Raw genomic sequence first — 19,426 nt, 5'->3', positions numbered from 1 at the left:
GATTATGGGCGGCGCTGTGACTTTCATCAGCAAGTACCCACCCATAATCTCGTCCTCGCGCTTTCACCTCCCCCTCCACCGTTCTGCGCAGGCGCTTGCCAGCTTATCTCACGTCACCTCTTTGAAATTGCACGATGGGGGGGCGGCCTAAAGCGACAGGAGGCAGACTAACGGCCACCAGAGAGCCCGCCCCCGTGTACCATTATCAAGACCTGACTACAAAAAGGTACCACTTTATAAAGTCTTTATTTTGGTCAGAAAGGGGGCACAAGAACAACGGGGACCTTGCTAGAATGCAGCCCACGAGCTGCAGAGGGGGGAGGGGAATCTTTTAGGTTTAGTGCAAAATTTCTGATGACAGGTTCCCTTTAAGGGGCTTGCAGACTGGTCATGTGACCCTGGCGGCCAATCAAGAGGCTTTATCAGCGGTCACGCGGCATCATCGATGCTGGTCCGGTCTATAAGGCCAGAGACGGCCATTATTGAGACTAGAGGAGAGGGAACAGCGCTGGATTTATCAAGTAAATACGTCTGACGTAAAAAAACAAGGGGTTAATACGAAAACCTATGAGAAACTGACCGATTTCACCTCAGAGACGTGAACGCACGGAACTACTCACAGGACAGCGCTTATAGTGAGAAATATGGCGGAAAGTATTGTATAATATACACAAAATACCCCAAACCATTGCTGTCTGACAGGAATCCGCGCCATCACCGCCTCCACAGAGCGCCCATCCCCCACTCCCCTCACACACGGGCTTCTGCTGCCTCAGAGCGGCAGCCGCACGTTAGCATAACGTGACTCGAGTCCACCAATCAGCGAGGCGGACGGCAGGCAAGACGCCATCTGATTGGCTGAGCCCATAGGCGCCTTTTTTTTTTTTTATCGGGAATCTATATAAACCCGTACTCAGCGCTGCGCCTCACTCTATAGGCTGCGGACGTGGAAGCGGGCGGTGGCGTCGGCTGTAGTGTGAAAGGTAAGGAAGGAGCGAGGGGAGAACCGGCGCCGCCTGCGAGGGCCTCACCCGGTGCGGAGGAGCCGCCGCCGTTGTCGTCTCGTCAGATTCGCGGCCTTGCCGGTGCGTCACCTCAGTCCCCGCCGTGTGTGAGTTGTAGGATATCGTGATATAACATGGCGGCCTCGGCTGGCTGATGGAGTAGTCGCCACAGGTTTAATGACGTCATTGCACAGGTAGTTTGGTTGCCCCACAGGTGCGGCGGTTACGGAGCTGGAGTCTGCGCGCGGCGACCGTTGGCTGCGGCCTGTTTGAATTTAACTTTGTATTATTAACCCCTTCATGATGCGGTCGGGTTTTTGTTTTTTTTCTATTTCAAAGAACAAGAACTTTATCCAATTGTCGGCCCACACGGACACATAGGGGCTTGTTTTTTGCAGCACGAGTCGTAGTATTGAATGATCTGTACCAGATATACTGAAAAATGAGAAGAGGTGACATAAGGGAAAAAGCTAATTAACCATTGTGATTTTTTTTTTATGCATTAAACATAAGATGGTAAAAATTTTACTAAGTCAAGATTACAGTGGAGCAAAACTTATAAGTTACTTTATAAAAAAAAAAACAAACTAAACTCCAGAAAAATATTGTCAGGTAACGGAATTTTGTTTTCTGTCAGTGGTGTAAGGGCCCCGTCACATTGCGGTTTTTACCTCCATTCAGTGGTCCCGTTAGAGCTTCCGTCCGAACACCCCCGCAAAACTGGTTTTGGATGCATGCACCAATGGGGCCCATTGACTATTATGGAGCAGCCAGTCGGCGTGTGCTGTCTTGCACGGTTTTCAGGCTTATACGCTTTGTGCACACTTTTGATAACAGTAAGGGCTTATGCGCACGTTGCGTACTGACATGCATTCATGCTGCGTGTTGCACTTACTGCATACCCTGCACAATCTATGTAGATTGTGCATGAGACGTGCTCACAATGCTTTTTAGAACGCAGCGATTTGGGTGCTAAAATTTTGACCCAAATCCGTGCATTCAAAAAAGCAACATGCCAATTCTGTGCGTTCTGGATGCAGCTCCCACACTGTCTATGGTGGGGGCAGCATCCCGAGCGCATGAACACTGCTTTTTTTTTTTTTTTTTTTTTTTTTTAACAAAAATACTGTATTCATTATGCAGTGTTTCAGCAGCGATTTGAAGCGCACATGTACGGTCAAATCGCTGCAGAATATTATGCAGTTACGTGTGACTGAACCCTAAACACTGCGTTTGACAAAGAAAGTGGTCAAAATGCATGAGTTTTGACCACTTTTTCCTTGCGTTTTGGACAGTGCGTTTTGAAATTGACAAGTGAATGGGTGGAAAGTGTTCACAACGCAACGAAGTGACGTGCTGCTTTTTGTTTTAGGCAAAAAGTTTGGCAAATTTTTGCCAAACAAAACGCCTAAAAAAAGGCAACGCGTGGATGTAAGTTTAATTTCTCATAGACTTTGCTGGGGAAGCAAAACACCTGCATAAATCATTGACACAGTGCATTTTAAAACGTGACAAAAATGCAACGTGCAGACAGACCCTTATAGTCAATGGCCCTGTCGGCGTATGCCTCCAAAACCAGTTTTGCGGGGGTGTTCGCACAAAATCTCCGATTGAACCACTGAACGTGGGTAAAAACGAAATGTGAAGGCAACTTAAGGAAGAACTCCACAGGCCGTGGCTAGGAGTCCAGCCAGGGATGTTTGACTTTAGTCATCACCTATTGTGTGGCAAGATAATTACTTGTCTTTACCCGTCAACCTTTTTAAAGCAAAAGCATATTTGTGACCCGATTTCACAATGCAAACTGCATACAATATTAGAAATCTCACTCAGACCTGATGAGGCTGGTAAACTTATTATGAAGTTCCATATCAAAATGGTTGTATAGTCCTGATAAACTGAGCAGTTGAGTCCAGCAGCTTAAAGTGAGCAAACGTAGCCCAGTTGTATTCATTCTGCGACTATCCATCCTGATGGACCGTTGCAGATTAGGCTGGTTTCAGACGTCCGTGTTTTAGGCACGTGTGACATTCGTTTTTAACACCGATGCCACACGTACCCATGTTCTACATTGGTACTCATACGGCCGTGTTGTCACACGGTCCGTGTGACCTCTCATGACCCCCGCACTCACACGCAGACATGTCAGTTTTTTCTCTGTCAGCACGGGTGTCACACGGACCGGACCGCACACTGATGTGATCCATGTGACATGTACTGGGGAAAACACGGGTCTTTTAAATAGATTTTCTATATTCACCTGTATCCAGTTATGTTTTCTTCGGCTCTGCTGCCTCCTGCTCCTGACCCCCGCTCATTATACTCGCTGAATATTCACTGCACTGAGGACCTGGGAGCCAGAGCAACGCTGGGAACTTCAGTGCCGGGAACCGCATCACTGGGGACAGGGGAGTATCCAGCTGTGTGTGTTCAGTATATACATGCATGTGCGCAATGTGTATGTGCTCGGTGTATCCATGTGTGTCTGCTATGTGTGTATACATGTGGGTGTATGTGCTCAGTGTATACATGTGTGTGTGTGTGTGTAGTGAGGACCTGGAAGCCGGAGCATTACGGGGACTCATCAGTTCCCGATTAATCCGTGAAGTCACAGTCCTGACACCCGCTATAGCAGGGGTGTCATCAGGATGTCATTAGAGTCCATTGGGAACTCTAATGACCTGGACATCACTGCGCGCGCACACACATACACTGCTTTGTGAATACTCACCTGTCCCCGCGATGCGGTCCCCGGCACTGAAGTCCCCAGTGCTGCTCCGGCTTCCAGGTCCTGAGCGTAGTGAATAATCAATGAATATAATGAGCGACGGTCAGGAGTGGGAGGCAGCAGAGCCAAAGATAGCGTCGCTAGATACAGGCGAATATAGAACCTCTTTTTATTTCACAGACACATGTTTACTCCGGTATGTGCCACACACATGACCAATAACCATGCGTGGGATTTCTACCTGATTACACTGACGTCTGAAACCGGCCTTATGCTGAGCAGTGAGATTTCCGCAGGAGGGAGCTGTCACTCAGGCTTTGTGGGTGGAGCTTCAGCAGCATGGAGGTGGAGATGTTGCAATGGGGAGCTGTCTGTCAGGGAAGGTGCCTGTGAGAACGGTTCAAACTGTCATAAAGGATTATATAGCCATTTTAACTTGTTTGCAGTGTAAGTACACCAGCCACATTAAGAATAAGGGATCTGTTTGATAATGTATGTAGCTTACATTCTAAAATTTGACTATGGAATCACTGTAAAATGAGTTTTCCAAAAAATATTCACCATGACTTAATATTAAAGTATGGACACGCCACATCCTTTTTTTTTGTTTTTGTTTATGGTGATTAGAAGTTGAATGAGACGAGATTCTGTTCCTAGATGCTGTGTTGAGAATATCTTAGTTTCTTAGTAAGTCACTTTCTTCTTTGCAGGAACTTTCTCGAGAGGTCAGAACCTTTTTTCCCCCCGTTAACATGGCTGATGAAGATTGGGAATCCGAGCTTGATAACGGGCCCTCCGGTGTTGCAAACTACAGCAATGTGGTATGTACGGCACACGCTGTAACGTGTCTGTCAGTGTTCCTTCTTCTAGATTCTTTCACAAACCATTTAGTTAATGCTTTTTTTTTTTTTTTTTTTTTTATTGTTGGGATCCTGGAAAAGTAAATTGAAAAACGGAACTATGGTCTTTTCATTGTTATATAGGTACTAGAGTTGGTTCGTATCTATTTGCACAACCTGTTTTATCAGTTACGACAGTAATCTTGGGATCTACCTCATTCGCAGCTCTTTTACATTTTTACATGTCACATGTACATAATACTATGCAAATTATATAAGGCGCCCAACAGTAAATATATTCATAGTGCTGGGTGCTGCTGCATGTACATAATGCCGCAACGTCAGGCTGACTAATCAAGAGCCGTGAATGAAGTCTGGTAGTAAATGGTGCGGGCTTTATAGCTCCCGGTCAGTGGATCAACTCACACACCTCTATTCGCACCTACTCCTATAAGTTTTACATTCAGTTTTTTTTTTTTCTGTATTCAAAGCCCAGTAGTTGCCTTATTCCTTCTTTGAGCTAGGCCTTCTGCCCTCGTTGCTTTTTTCATCCTGACTTGCTGTGCCCACATTGCTTCTTTTTCCTTGCCGTTTTTGTTGCTGAAAAAAAGCAGTATGTCAATTGTTTCTGCGTTTTTTTTCTGCTTTTTTTGTTTCAGCAATTGGCTTCAATGGAGTCAGTGAAAAACGGAGGGGAAAAAAGGAATGCACATGTTGCGTTTTTTTTTTTTTTGTGCTTTGTTGACGTCACTGGGGTTCCCTGCACCTAGGCTGCACGGTCTTTACGTGGGATTTTCCTGCAGGGCTCTCCGGTGATATAGATCCCCTGATCTGCAGCTATCCATACCTCAATAACCCGGATTCATCATAGTGACGACCCAGGGTTACCATGGCAGCAATCAGGTCCCTGTGATCTCATTAATGGGACCTGATTGCCTGGGAGAGGTAAGTGATTCCTCTCCCTGCCTCTTGAATGCTGCAATCGCACTGATCGCAGCATTTAAGGGGTTAAACTGCCAGGAGTGGTGCGGGCACTGCTCCTGGCAGCGAGAGCTGGGTCCCGGCTGTGAGATCAACCGGAGACCCGGCGGGGGTCTAGCACCTGACCTTCCGCAGTCACCATGACCGGCGATTTCCTGCAGATCCGCCGGCATGAACTCTGCTCATATTGTGACGTCACCGGGTTTCCCTGCACCTAGGCCTCGAGGTCTTTACCGCAGGACTTTGCTGCAGGAAACTTTGACGTTGGTTCCCTGGTCTGTAAGGCGATTGGTACCTCAGTAATCCGGGGTCATCATGGTGATGACCCAAGGTTACTATGGCAGCGATTGGGTCCCTGTGATCGCATTACAGGGACGCAATCTCCAGGGAGAGGTAAGCGATTCCGCTTCCTAAATGCTGCAGTCTAAACTGCCAGGCAGTGACCCGTTGGTGACCACGGGGGTATAGCACGTAAACCCATGCCGGCGCTATGATTAAAAAAAATTGCACAAAGCATGGGAAAAAAGCATGTGCAAATGCAATAAAAAAATGTTGTTTTTAATCTGCTTTTTTCCTGCCAAAAACGTGCGTTATGTGCAGATTTTCTGCATATAAAAACGCAACGTGGGCACATAGCCTTAAACCTCAGCCAATTGGACCTAGCAATATACCACTGATGTCTATGATGATTCAACCCCTTCAAGGGGCCGTGGTCTGCTTTACCTCCGAGCTCGGCTGTTACGGCAGGATGTTGGGGGTTTACCTCGTGACTTAGACCTCAGAAAATGGCTTGATGCTCTGTAAAGCTAGTCATCTTGTTTCTAATTATTATTTTTCTTTTTAAGGAACCAGAATTTAAAGAAAATACTCAAAACTCCTTCTCATGTAAGTGTAACACCTCTCTAACGCAAATTTGGGGTTTTACTAGCTCTGGTGCAGAGGAAAAGTGCGGCCATCCATTGTAGCCACAAGGCAGGGGCTACACGGTGATTTGTCAGGTGACGGGGCAAAGCCTCTGCAAAGTCAAATGAGTGCAAGCCGTCGTTGTGGGACTGTTTTTGTCTCTTACAGCTTGTATTGAAGTCTATGGTAGATGTCACTTGTGACCAGTGACAGAAAATATTAACATATCTGGAAACATGAGACCTCCAATGTCGCAGCAGTGTTATTCTTGACTGTTATCCGTAACAGAAATCGGATTCTAGATCTTATGTTCTGTGCAAAGAGAATCTGGATCAGTCTGATAAATTGCAATGAGCGGCGCACCTTTCCTTTGGCATCTGCCTGAGCTATTCCCACCACTCGGGCTTATCTAGCACAGCCACTTGCGGTGTCCTGAATGTCCATGAAGGGGCCCACCACACTTTTCTGTATTATCACCATATCAAACATAAAACCCAATAAAGTAGGGTAATTGTTTCTTTGCTTCTGTGTGGTGGTTTGTGGTGCTGGTTATATTTTATAAAGGGTTTGCTTTCCTATGTGGCTATTTAGGATTTTTCTTTGTGTGCGGTGATAACATTCTGGTCTCTGGTTACAGCGTGTTATGCCACTTGATTTATGTGAATTAACTTTTCCATTTTAGCAAATCGAGACTTCAACAAAAACTTTCAGTCCAGCGAACGACGCTTTGGAAGCCAGAAAGGTATTAAGTGTTTGTTTTCAGTCAAAAATCCCACATAAGCTATAACGTTACACCAGTAAAATAAGAGGGGGTTTCTTTCCCAATGCTCCATGTAGTATATGACTGATGTACCAAACACGTTCCTGCGTACATTGTCAGGCACTTACCAGATCGTAGACTTCGCATTTAAAGCTGGGTTCACACTAAGCGACAACGACGTCGCTGTTACGTCACCATTTTCGGTGACGTAACAGCGACCTTGTAAGTCGCTGTTATGATCGCTGCTTAGCTGTCAAACACAGCAGAAGCAGCGATTATAACGTCGCTGTGCTACATGTGCAGAGAGCAGGGAGCCGCGCACACTGCTTAGCGCTGGCTCCTTGCTCTCCTTGCTACAGTATACATCGGGTTAATTAACCCGATGTGTGCTGCAGCTACATGTCACAGTGCAGAGAGCAGGGAGCCGCGCGCACTGCTTAGCGCTGGCTCCTTGCTCTCCTTGCTACAGTATACATCGGGTTAATTACCCGATGCATACTGCAGCCAAATGTGCACAGAGCAGGAGCCGGCACTGGCAGCAAGAGCGGAGGCTGGTAACGAAGGTAAATATCGGGTAACCAGGGAAAGGTCTTCCCTTGGTTACCCGATGTTTACGCTGGTTACAGCTTACCGCAGCTGCCAGTGCCGGCTCCTGCTTGCTTCATTTCGTCGCTCTCTCGCTGTCACACACAGCGATGTGTGTGTCACAGCGGGAGAGTGACGACCAAAAAATGAAGCTGGACATTCAGCAACGACCGGCGACCTCACAGCAGGGGCCAGGTCGTTGCTGGATGCCACACACAGCGACAGCGACGGGACGTCGCTGCAACGTCACAGAAAATGGTGACGTAACAGCGACGTCGTTGTTGTTGTCGCTGTGTGTGACACCAGCTTTACTCTAGTCTGCGAACATGCCAGTGTCTGAGCTTAGGCACTTAAGCTCCTCTGACCATTTAGATCAGCAGCATGGTTGTGATCTGAGTTTTTCTTTGTCGCTCCATTGGGAGACCCAGACAATTGGGTGTATAGGCTATGCCTCCGGAGGCCGCACAAAGTATTACACTTAAGTGTTAAGCCCCTCCCCTTCTGCCTATACACCCCCCGTGCTCCCACGGGCTCCTCAGTTTTTTGCTTTGTGCGAAGGAGGTCAGACACGCACGCACAGCTCCACAGATTGGTCAGCAGCAGCTGCTGACCATGTCGGATGGAAGAAAAGTGGGCCCATATAGAGCCCCCAGCATGCTCCCTTCTCACCCCACTCTTGTCGGTGGTGTTGTAAGGTTGAGGTATCCATTGCGGGTACGGAGGCTGGAGCCCACATGCTGTTTTCCTTCCCCATCCCCCTCAGGGCTCTGGGTGAAGTGGGATCCTATCGGTCTCCAGGCACTGAGACCGTGCTTCATCCACAACTCCTGTGGAGCCTGCTGGATAGGAGCCGGGTATCGTTCAGGGACATGGCCCTGCTACTTGGAGGTACTCTGTATCCCTGTGGGGACAGCGCACAGCAACACTCCAGCTTTGCTGGGTGTGCTAGTGCACCGGGGACCACGGCGCTGACCGGGTTAATATGTGCCATTACACACTCAGCGTTGCTGAGTGTGTTTATGTATAGGGACTGACGCACTGACCGCCGCGGCCATGGAAACACTGCGGCGCGGCTGGGACTTGTAGTGCGCCGGGGCCTTTAAGGCCACCGCGCTTTTACGGCGTCCGCGTTTATTACTAGAGTCCCCGGCTTTTTGCGGCCTAGTTTCCTTTCCTCCCGCCCACAGCCCTGACAGGCAGGGGAAGGGCGGGACGCTGCACAGAACGAGCAGCACTGAGGGCTGGAGCATGCTTTGCATACTCCACCCCTCTCACTGTGCACAGTGCGGGCACCAGTTCCCGCTCTTTCTGGGTCACGCCCACGGCTCCCTCCTCTCCTCAGGACGCCGGCAGCCATTCCTGTCAGCTCCTCGGACGCTGCAGAGGGGGACAAAGTCTGGGAGACCCAGGCAGGGACTCTGGTGGCCTCACAACCGCTTTAGGCGGGTGGTAAGCAGCACCTGTGGTGCTAGCCCCATTGTGCAGTAGTGTAACATTATATGTTTATGGTATATATGTTTTACACTGTATGGTGCACAGTTGATTTCTGGCTATATACCCTATTGTGTTACTCAGGGAAGATAAATAGCATGGCGCCCACGAAAGGCAGGGGTGCCAAAACACAGGCTTATTATGTTGCCTGCGCCGCATGTACGACCCCGCTACCGGCAGGTTCCACTGACCCTCATTGTGTGCACTGTTCGGCCCCTGTGGCTCTTTCTCAGCCGGAGCCTCTGCTAAGAGGGGCCCAGGGGGAGCCACCTGCTAACACTGTTCAGGTGACGGGGACGGAGTTTGCAAAACTCTCTGAGACTATGGCTAAGATACTAGAAGCCTTGCAGTCCAGGCCGGTATCTCAGCACAGGGACTCTGTTGAATCTTTGTTCCCTGGCCCACCTCAGCTGGACCAACAATGTCCTCCCGGGGTATCTCATGGATCCCAGGCTGAGGGTTCTGACACAGACCCCAGCCCCAGACCGACTAAGCGAGCTCGCTTAGATTTTCCCTCGACATCATCATATTGTGCAGGGTCTCAGAGGGTGGAATCTCTGGTTGATGATGCGGAGACAGCTGATCAGGATTCTGATCCTGAGGCCGCTCTCAATCTTGATACTCCGGACGGGGACGCCATAGTGAACGACCTTATTGCGTCCATCAATCGTATGTTGGATATTTCTCCCTCAGCTCCTCCGGTGGAGGAGTCAGCTTCTCAGCAGGAGAAATTCCGTTTCAGGTTTCCCAAGCGTACACCGAGTATGTTTCTGGACCACTCTGATTTCAGAGAGGCAGTCCAGAATCACCATGCTTGTCCAGATAAGCGTTTTTCTTTGTCGCTCCTAATTGGGAGACCCAGACAATTGGGTGTATAGCTACTGCCTCCGGAGGCCACACAAAGCATTACACTAAAAAGTGTAAGGCCCCTCCCCTTCTGCCTATACACCCCCCGTGGGATCACGGGTTCCCCAGTTTTCAAGCTTTGTGCGAAGGAGGCTGACATCCACGCATAGCTCCACTGTTTAGTCAGCAGCAGCTGCTGACTATGTCGGATGGAAGAAAAGAGGGCCCATACTAGGGCCCCCAGCATGCTCCCTTCTCACCCCACTCTTTGTCGGCGGTGTTTAAGGTTGAGGTACCCATTGCGGGTACGGAGGCTGGAGCCCACATGCTGCATCCTTCCCCATCCCCCTTAGGGCTCTGGGTGAAGTGGGATTTTACCGGTCTCCAGGCACTGAGGCCGAGCTCCATCCACAGCCCCTGGGATCTGCTGGACATGGAGCTGAGTATCGTCAGGGACATGGCCCTGCTACATTAAGGTACTCTGTGTCCCCGTGCAAATCGCGCACACACACACCAGCATTGCTGGGTGTGTTAGTGCGCCCGGGACAATAGCGCTGCGCGCGTGTGCCACACTATCTTCAGCTAGCTGAAGGAGTTAATGGTTTGGAAACGGTCGCGCCGGCCGCTGCTGTCAGTTTTAACTGCGGCGCGGCTGGGACTTGTGGTTCGCTGGGGACTTCCGCGCTCGCCGTGCATATTTGACGGCCGCGCTTACTACTACAGTCCCCGGCTTTTTCCGGCCTAGTTCGTTTCGTTCCCGCCCCCAGGCCTGCCAGTCAGAGTGGGGGCGGGACGCTGTGCAGAACGTCAGCGCCGAGGGCTGGAGTTTACTTTACATACTCCAGCCCTCACACTGAACACAGTGAGACGCTGGTTTCCCGCTCTTCGTCTGAGGCACGCCCACGGTCCGCCCCTCTTCACTGAACGCCGGCAGCCATTCCTGACGTGCTGTTTGAGCTGGAGAAGGGGAGACAAGTTATTGGAGACCCAGGCACGGGATTCTAGCGACCACACACCCGCTTTCAGCGGGCGGTAAGCGACACCTCTGGTGCCTACCCCACTTGTGCTGCAGTGTTCATTTGTATTTTTATGCTATACATTATTGCACTGTACTGGCGCTGGTAATTCTTCACTAATATACCCTCTTGGATTGCTCTGAGACAACAGCATGTCGTCCGCAAAACCAAGGGTGCCAAGGCACAGGCTTTCTATGCTGCCTGTACCGCATGTGGGGCTACTCTACCGGCAGGTTCCACTGACCCCCATTGTGTGCAGTGCTCAGCCCCTGTGGCACTTGCTCGGCCGGGGCCTCTGCTAGAGGTGACCCAGGGAGAACCACCTGTGAATACTGTCCAGGTGACGGGGACAGAGTTTGCAGCTTTGCTGATAGATTATCTGTGACTATGACTAAAATCCTAGAAACTTTGCAGTCTAGACCAGTAACGCAGACCATGGGCACGGTTGAATCACTGTCCCCTGGTCCCCCTCAGTTGGAACAGCTCCGGGCTCCGGAGGTGTCCCATGCATTCCAGGGTGACGGCTCTGACACGGACGACAGTCCCAGACAGCCTAAGAGAGCTCGCTATGAGCGGCCCCCTACATCATATCACTGGTCAGGCTCTCAGCAGGAGGATTCTCTGTGTGATGAGCCGGAAATAGCTGATCAGGATTCTGATCCCGAGATACTCCTGATGGTGACGCCATAGTGAACAATCTTATCGCGTCCATCAATAAAATGTTGGATATTTCTCCCCCAGCTCCTCAAGTGGAGGAGTCAGCTTCACAGGAGAAATTCCATTTCAGATTTCCCAAGCGGAAATTAAGTATTTTTCTGGACCATTCTGTCTTTAGAGAGTCAGTCCAGAAACACCACGCTTATCCAGATAAGCGTTTCTCCAAACGGCTTAAGGATACACGTTATCCCTTTCCTCCTGATGTGGTCAAGAGCTGGACCCAGTGTCCCAAGGTGGATCCCCCTATCTCCAGGCTTGCGGCTAGATCCATAGTTGCAGTGGAGGATGGGGCTGCACTTAAAGATGCCACTGACAGACAGATGGAGCTCTGGTTGAAATCCATCTATGAGGCTATCGGCGCGTCGTTTGCTCCTGCATTCGCAGCCGTATGGGCACTCCAAGCTATTTCAGCTGGTCTTGCACAGATTGACACGGTCACACGTACATCTGTTCCGCAGGTGGCATCCTTAACCTCTCAAATGTCTGCATTTGCGTCTTACGCGATTAATGCTGTCCTGGACTCTACGAGCCGTACGGCAGTGGCATCTGCTAACTCCGTGGTTTTACGCAGAGCCTTGTGGTTAAGGGAATGGAAAGCAGATTCTGCTTCCAAAAAAAAAAAAAAAAAAAGGTCCTTTCGAGGTTCGGGCAGGTCCCAATTATCCTCGTCCAAAAGGACTCAAAAGGATCAGAGGAGTTCAGATTCTTGGCGGGCTCAGTCACGCCCAAAAAAGACAGCCGGAAGACCCGCTACCAAGGCGGCTTCCTCATGACTTCCGGTCTCCTCCCTCCGCATCCTCGGTCGGTGGCAGGCTCTCCCGCTTTGGCGACATTTGGCTGCCACAGGTCCAAGACCGTTGGGTGCGAGACATTCTGTCTCACGGGTACAGGATAGAGTTCAGTTCTCGTCCTCCACCTCGATTCTTCAGAACGTCTCCGCCTCCCGACCGAGCCGTTGCTCTCCTGCAGGCGGTGTGCACTCTAAAGGCGGAAGGAGTGGTGATCCCTGTTCCTCTTCAAGAGCAAGGTCACGGTTTTTACTCCAATTTGTTTGTGGTACCAAAAAAGGACGGGACCTAATGCTTCTCAACAACCACGTGAGAACCAGACGGTTCCGGATGGAATCACTCCGATCCGTCATCGCCGCAATGTCTCAAGGAGATTTCCTAGCATCGATAGACAGCAAGGATGCTTATCTCCACGTACCGATTGCTTCAGAGCATCAGCGTTTTCTACGCTTCGTTATAGGAGACGAACACCTTCAGTTCGTAGCCCTGCCTTTTGGTCTGGCGACAGCCCCACGGGTCTTCACCAAAGTCATGGCAGCTGTAGTTGCAGTCCTACACTCTCAGGGACACTCCGTGATCCCTTACTTAGACGATCTGCTGGTCGAGGCGCCTTCTCAAGAGGCATGCCAACACAGCCTGAACGTGGCGCTGGAGACCCTCCAGGGTTTCGGGGGGATCATCAACTTTTCCAAGTCGAATCTAACCCCGACCCAGTCGATAACATATCTTGGCATGGAGTTTCATACTCTCTCAGCGGTAGTGAAGCTTCCGCTTGTCAAATAGCGTTCATTGCAGACAGGGGTGCAATCTCTCCTTTAAGGTCAGTCACACCCCTTGAGACGCCTCATGCACTTCCTAGGGAAGATGGTGGCAGCAATAGGGGCACTCCCTTTCGCGCAGTTTCATCTGCGTCCACTACAATGGGACATTCTCCGCCAATGGGACGGGAGGTCGAGGTCCCTCGACAGCAACGTCTCTCTCTCTCAGGCGGCCAAGGATTCTCTTCGATGGTGGCTGCTTCCCACCTCATTGTCGAAAGGGAAATCCTTCCTACCCCCCTCCTGGGCGGTAGTGACGACAGATGCGAATCTGTCAGGTGTGGGGAGCAGTCTTTCTCCACCACAGGGCTCAAGGTATGTGGACTCAGCAAGAGTCCACTCTTCAGATCAACGTTCTGGAGATCAGAGCAGTGTATCTTGCTCTACAAGCCTTCCAGCAGTGGCTGGAAGGCAAGCAGATCCGTATTCAGTCGAACAACTCCACAGCGGTGGCATACATCAACCACCAAGGAGGAATTCGCAGTCGGCAAGCCTTCCAGGAAGTCCGGCGGATTCTGACGTGGGTGGAAGACACGGCTTCCACCATATCCGCAGTTCACATCCCAGGCGTGGATAACTGGGAAGCAGACTTCCTCACTCGCCAGGGTATGGACGCAGGGGAATGGTCTCTTCACCCGGACGTGTTTCAAGAGATCTGTCGCCGCTGGGGGATGCCGGACGTCCACCTAATGGCGTCTCGGCACAACAACAAGGTCCCAGTTTTCATGGCATGGTCTCACGATCACCGAGCTCTGGCGACAGACGCCTTAGTTCAAGATTGGTCGCAGTTCCGGCTTCCTTATGTGTTTCCACCTCTGGCTCTGTTGCCCAGAGTGCTGCGCAAGATCAGGTCCGACTGCCGCCGCGCCATCCTCGTCGCACCAGACTGGCCAAGGAGGTCGTGGTACCCGGATCTGTGGCACCTCGCGGTAGGCCAACCGTGGGCACTACCAGACCGACCAGACTTGCTGTCTCAAGGGCCATTTTTCCATCAGAATTCTGCGGCCCTGAACCTGACTGTGTGGCCATTGAGTCCTGGATCCTAGCGGGTTCAGGATTGTCTCAAGAGGTCATTGCCACCATGAGACAGGCCAGAAAACCTACCTCCACCAAGATATACCACAGGACGTGGAAAATATTCTTGTCTTGGTGCTCTGCTCAGGGAGTCTCTCCCTGGCCATTTAGTTTGCCTACTTTTCTTTCCTTCCTGCAATCCGGGTTGGAAAAAGGTTTGTCGCTCAGCTCCCTCAAGGGGCAAGTCTCAGCGCTATCTGTATTTTTTCAGAAGCGCCTAGCACGACTTCCTCAGGGACGCACGTTCCTGCAAGGGGTCTGTCATATCGTCCCTCCTTACAAGCGGCCGTTAGAGCCCTGGGATCGGAACAGGGTTCTAATTGTTCTTCAGAAGCCGCCTTTCGAGCCTATGAGGGATGTTTCCCTTTCTCGCCTTTCACAGAAAGTGGCCTTTCTAGTAGCGGTCACGTCTCTCCGGAGAGTGTCCGAGCTAGCAGCGCTGTCATGCAAATCTCCCTTCCTGGTGATTCACCAGGACAAGGTGGTCTTGCGACCTATTCCGGAGTTTCTCCCTAAGGTGGTATCCCCGTTTCATCTTAATCAGGATTTCTTCGGCGCTCCATTGGGAGACCCAGACGATTGGGTGTATAGCACTGCCTCCGGAGGCCACACAAAGCATTACACTAAAAAGTGTAAGGCCCCTCCCCTTCTGGCTATACACCCCCAGTGGGATCACTGGCTCACCAGTTTTCTGCTTTGTGCGAAGGAGGTCAGACATCCACGCATAGCTCCACTGTTTAGTCAGCAGCAGCTGCTGACTATGTCGGATGGAAGAAAAGAGGGCCCATACTAGGGCCCCCAGCATGCTCCCTTCTCACCCCACTTTGTCGGCGGTGTTTGTTAAGGTTGAGGTACCTATTGCGGGTACGGAGGCTGGAGCCCACATGCTGTTTTCCTTCCCCATCCCCCTGAGGGGCTCTGAGGAAGTGGGATCTTACCGGCCCCCAAGCCCTGAGGCCGGGCTCCATCCACAGACCCATGGAACCTGCTGGATACGGAGCTGGGTACCGTTCAGGGACAAGGCCCTGCGACATTAAGGTACTCTGTGTCCCCGTATGTACAGGCCGCGCACACTCCAGACTTGCTGGGTGTGCTAGTGCGCTGGGGTTACAGTAGCGCTGCGCGCTGGGGTTACAGTAACTACAGTTTTTCTGAGTGACTTTGTGTTGGGGACTGCTGCGCCGGCCGCCCCTAGAGCGGCGGCGCAGCTGCGACTTGTAGTGCGCCGGGGACTTAGCGACGACCGTGCTTTTACGACGGCGTCGCTTATAAATTTAGTCCCCGGCTTCTGCGGCCTAGCTCCGCTTCGTTCCCGCCCCCACCCTGTCAATCAGGGCAAGGAAGAGACGCTGTATGATTAATCAGCGCCGAGGGCTGGAGTCTTATTTACATGCTCCAGCCCTCTCACTGAGCACAGTGGGACGCAGGTTTCCCGCTCTTTGTCTGCACACGCCCAGGGCCCGCCCCTCTCCACAGGACGCCGGCAGCCATTCCTACATGCAGTCTGGCTGGAGAACGGACACAGGCTCTGGGAGACCCAGACAAGGGATTTCTGGCGACCACACACCCGCGTTAAGCGGGCGGTAAGCAGCACTTAAGTGCTGGCCCCACTAGTGCCACAGTGTTATATTTGTGTACTTTCTTCGGCGCTCTATTGGGAGACCCAGACGATTGGGTGTATAGCTACTGCCTCCGGAGGCCACACAAAGCATTACACTAAAAAGTGTAAGGCCCCTCCCCTTCTGGCTATACACCCCCAGTGGGATCACTGGCTCACCAGTTTTCTGCTTTGTGCGAAGGAGGTCAGACATCCACGCATAGCTCCACTGTTGAGTCAGCAGTAGCTGCTGACTATATCGGATGGAAGAAAAGAGGGCCCATATAGGGCCCCCAGCATGCTCCCTTCTCACCCCGCTTGTGGTTTGTAAGGTTGAGGTACCTATTGCTGGTACGGCGGCTGGAGCCCACATGCTGTTTTCCTTCCACATCCCCCTGAGGGGCTCTGAGGAAGTGGGATCTTACCGGCCCCAAAGCCCTGAGGCCGGGCTCCATCCACAGACCCATTGAACCTGCTGGATACGGAGCTGGGTACCGTTCAGGGACATGGCCCTGCACCATTCAGGTACTCTGTGTCCCCGTACACACAGGCACAGCACACTCCAGACTTGCTGGGAGTACTAGTGCGCCGGGGACAGTAAAGGGTTACAGTCACTGCAGCCTAGCTGAGTGACTTTATGTATGGGGAACTACCGCGCCGGACGCTCCGGGAGCGGCGGCGCGGCTGGGACTTGTAGTGCGCCGGGGACTTAGCGCCGACCGCGCTTTTACGGCGGCGGCGCTTATAAATCCAGTCCCCGGCTTTTGCGGCCTAGCTCCGCTTCGTTCCCGCCCCCATCCTGTCAATCAGGGTAGGGGAGAGACGCTGTACAATCAGCAGCGCCGAGGGCTGGAGCCTTATTTACATGCTCCAGCCCTCTCACTGGACACTGTGGGACGCCGGTTTCCCGCTCTGACTTGGGGGCACGCCCACGGCCCGCCCCTACTCACACGAGCTGGAGAAGACGCCGGCAGCCATTCCTGCAGTCCGAGCTGAGAGATCGGACTCTGGGCAACCAGGCACAGGACTAGGGCGACCACACACCCGCTTATAGGCGGGCGGTAAGCGGCACCTGAAGTGCTGACCCCACTAAATACCGCAGTTGTCCATTTGTATTTTTATGCTTACACTGCATAGGTCGCTATTTTTGGCTATATGCCCTCTTAGATAGCGACACATCAGCAGCAGGAAAGCAGGGGTGCTAAGGCACAGGCTTTCTATGCTGCTTGTATTGCATGTACTGAAGTGTTCATGTGTATTTATGCTTGTATGCTATACACTGCACTGTACGGTCGCTAGTCTGGGCTATTTTCGCCTAGAATGACTAGGCTACAGCAGCAGAAAAGCAAGGGTGCTGAGGCACAGGTTTTTTCTATGCTGCTTGTATTGCAGGGGTTGCAGTGTTCATTTGTACTTATGCTTGTATGCTATACATTGCACTGTATGGTCGATATTCTGGGCTATATTCCCCTAGATGGCTAGTCTACAGCAGCAGAAAAGCAGGGGTGCCAAGGCACAGGCTTTCTATGCTGCTTGTATTGCATGTGCTGCAGTGTTCATTTGTACTTTATGCTTGTATGTTATACATTGCATTGTACGGTCGCCATTCTTGGCTCTATGTCCTAGATGGCTAGTCGGCAGCAGCATATAAGCAACACAGGCTTTCGATGCTGTTTTTACTGCATGTGATACTGTTCCACGGCACTGAACCCCATTGTGTGCAATGCTCCCCTGGAGCACTTGGTCAGCCGGGGTCTCTACTAGACGTGGCCAAAGGAACCACCGGTCAACCCTGTCCAAGGACAGGGATGGAGTTGCAATGGGATAGAGACTTGCAGTCCGGACAGGCCATGGGCAATCTGGATCATTGCTCCCTGGCCACCCTCATTGGGAATAAAATCGGTGCTCCGGGGGGGGGGGTCCCAGGAGACTCTCTGTATGATGACGTAGCTCATCAGGACTTTGATCCTGACAACGCTCTCAATCCGGATACACCGAATGGTGACGCCATAAGGAATGATCCTATAGCGTCCATCAATGGAATGTTGGATCTTTCTCCCTCAGCTCCCCCAGCGGAGGAGTCAGCTTCACAGCAGGAGAAGTCCCATTTCAGTAGCTCAAACGTATATTGAGTATTTTTCTGGCCACGCTGACTTCAGAGAAGCAGTCCAGGAACACCACGCTTACCAGATAAGCGTTTTCTCCAAACGTATTAAGGATACACGTTATCCTTTTCCCCCTGACGTGGTCAAGCGCGGGACCTAGGGTCCAAAGGTGGATTCTCCAATCTCCAGGCTTGCGGCTAGAGCTATAGTTGCAGTGCAGGGACTTCACTTAAAGATGCCAGACAGATGGACTCTGGTTGAAATCTGTCCATGAAGCTATCGGCGCGTCGGTTGCTCCGGCATTTACAGCCGTATGGGCACCCTAAGCTTTTCAGCTGTTCTTGCACAGCTGGTCTTGAGCATATGTACATTTGTGCCGCACGGGCGTCCGTAACCTCGCAATGTCTGCATTGCGACTTACCCTATTAATGCTGTCCTGGAAGGACAGTCGAGGTTTCGGTCCTTCCCAAGCTCGGGCAGGTCCCAATTGTCCTCGTCCAAAAGAGCTGAAAAGCCTCAGAGGGGCTCAGTTTCCGGGGGCTCAATCACGCCCAAGGAAGGCAGCCGGAGAAACCGCTACCACGGCGGTCTCCTCATGACTCTCAGCTCTCTCATCTCTCCGCATCCGCGGTTGATAGCAGGCTGCCACAGGTCACAGACCGGTGGGTGAGGGACATTGTGCCCACGTGCACAGGACAGAGTTCTGTTCTCGTCCTCCGACTCGATTCTTCAGAACGTCCCCACCGAGCCGATGCTCTTCTGCAGGCAGAAGGAGTGGTAATCCCTGTTCCTCTTCGGGAACAAGACACGGTTTTCCTCCAATCTGGTTGTGGTGCCAAAAAAGGATGGCTCTTTCCGTTCCGTTCTGGACCTAAAACTGCTCAACAAGCACGTGGAGGCCGGGCGGTTCCGGATGAAACCCTCCGCTCCGTCATTGCCTCAATGTCTCAAGGATATTTCCTAGCATCAATAGACATCAAAGATGCTTATCTCCACGTGCCGATTGCTACAGAGCACCAATGTTTTCTACGTTTCGTGATGGGAGACGACCATCTTCAGTTCGCAACTCTGCCATTCGGTCTGGCGACAGCCCCACGGGTGTTCACCAAGGTCATGGCGGCAGTGGTAGCAGTCTTGCACTCACAGGGACACTCTGTGATCCCTTACTTGGACG

The 19,426-nt window shown here is 51.6% G+C and overlaps 1 protein-coding gene across 9 annotated transcripts in view; it reads left to right on the top strand.

The window, feature by feature from the left end:
- The first annotated feature begins 481 nt into the window (after window positions 1-481).
- The window catches only part of DDX4 (DEAD-box helicase 4), a 388,261-nt gene continuing 369,316 nt past the window's right edge, over window positions 482-19,426 (top strand). For 5 of the 9 annotated variants that reach the window (XM_075328914.1, XM_075328947.1, XM_075328930.1 and 2 more), the window contains exons 1-4: window positions 894-983; window positions 4,443-4,553; window positions 6,398-6,437; window positions 7,138-7,197. In XM_075328914.1, the coding sequence (XP_075185029.1) occupies window positions 4,485-4,553; window positions 6,398-6,437; window positions 7,138-7,197 (169 nt within the window). In that variant the 5' untranslated portion in view covers window positions 894-983; window positions 4,443-4,484. Of the gene's footprint in view, window positions 522-893; window positions 984-1,432; window positions 1,457-4,442; window positions 4,554-6,397; window positions 6,438-7,137; window positions 7,198-19,426 lie in introns of those variants that run through there. The other 4 variants (XM_075328957.1, XM_075328939.1, XM_075328899.1 and 1 more) reach the window with 3 other exon arrangements.

Source organism: Anomaloglossus baeobatrachus, chromosome 1, assembly GCF_048569485.1.
Source record: "Anomaloglossus baeobatrachus isolate aAnoBae1 chromosome 1, aAnoBae1.hap1, whole genome shotgun sequence".
NCBI lineage: Eukaryota > Metazoa > Chordata > Amphibia > Anura > Aromobatidae > Anomaloglossus > Anomaloglossus baeobatrachus.
This window is presented reverse-complemented; position numbering and strand designations above follow the sequence as displayed.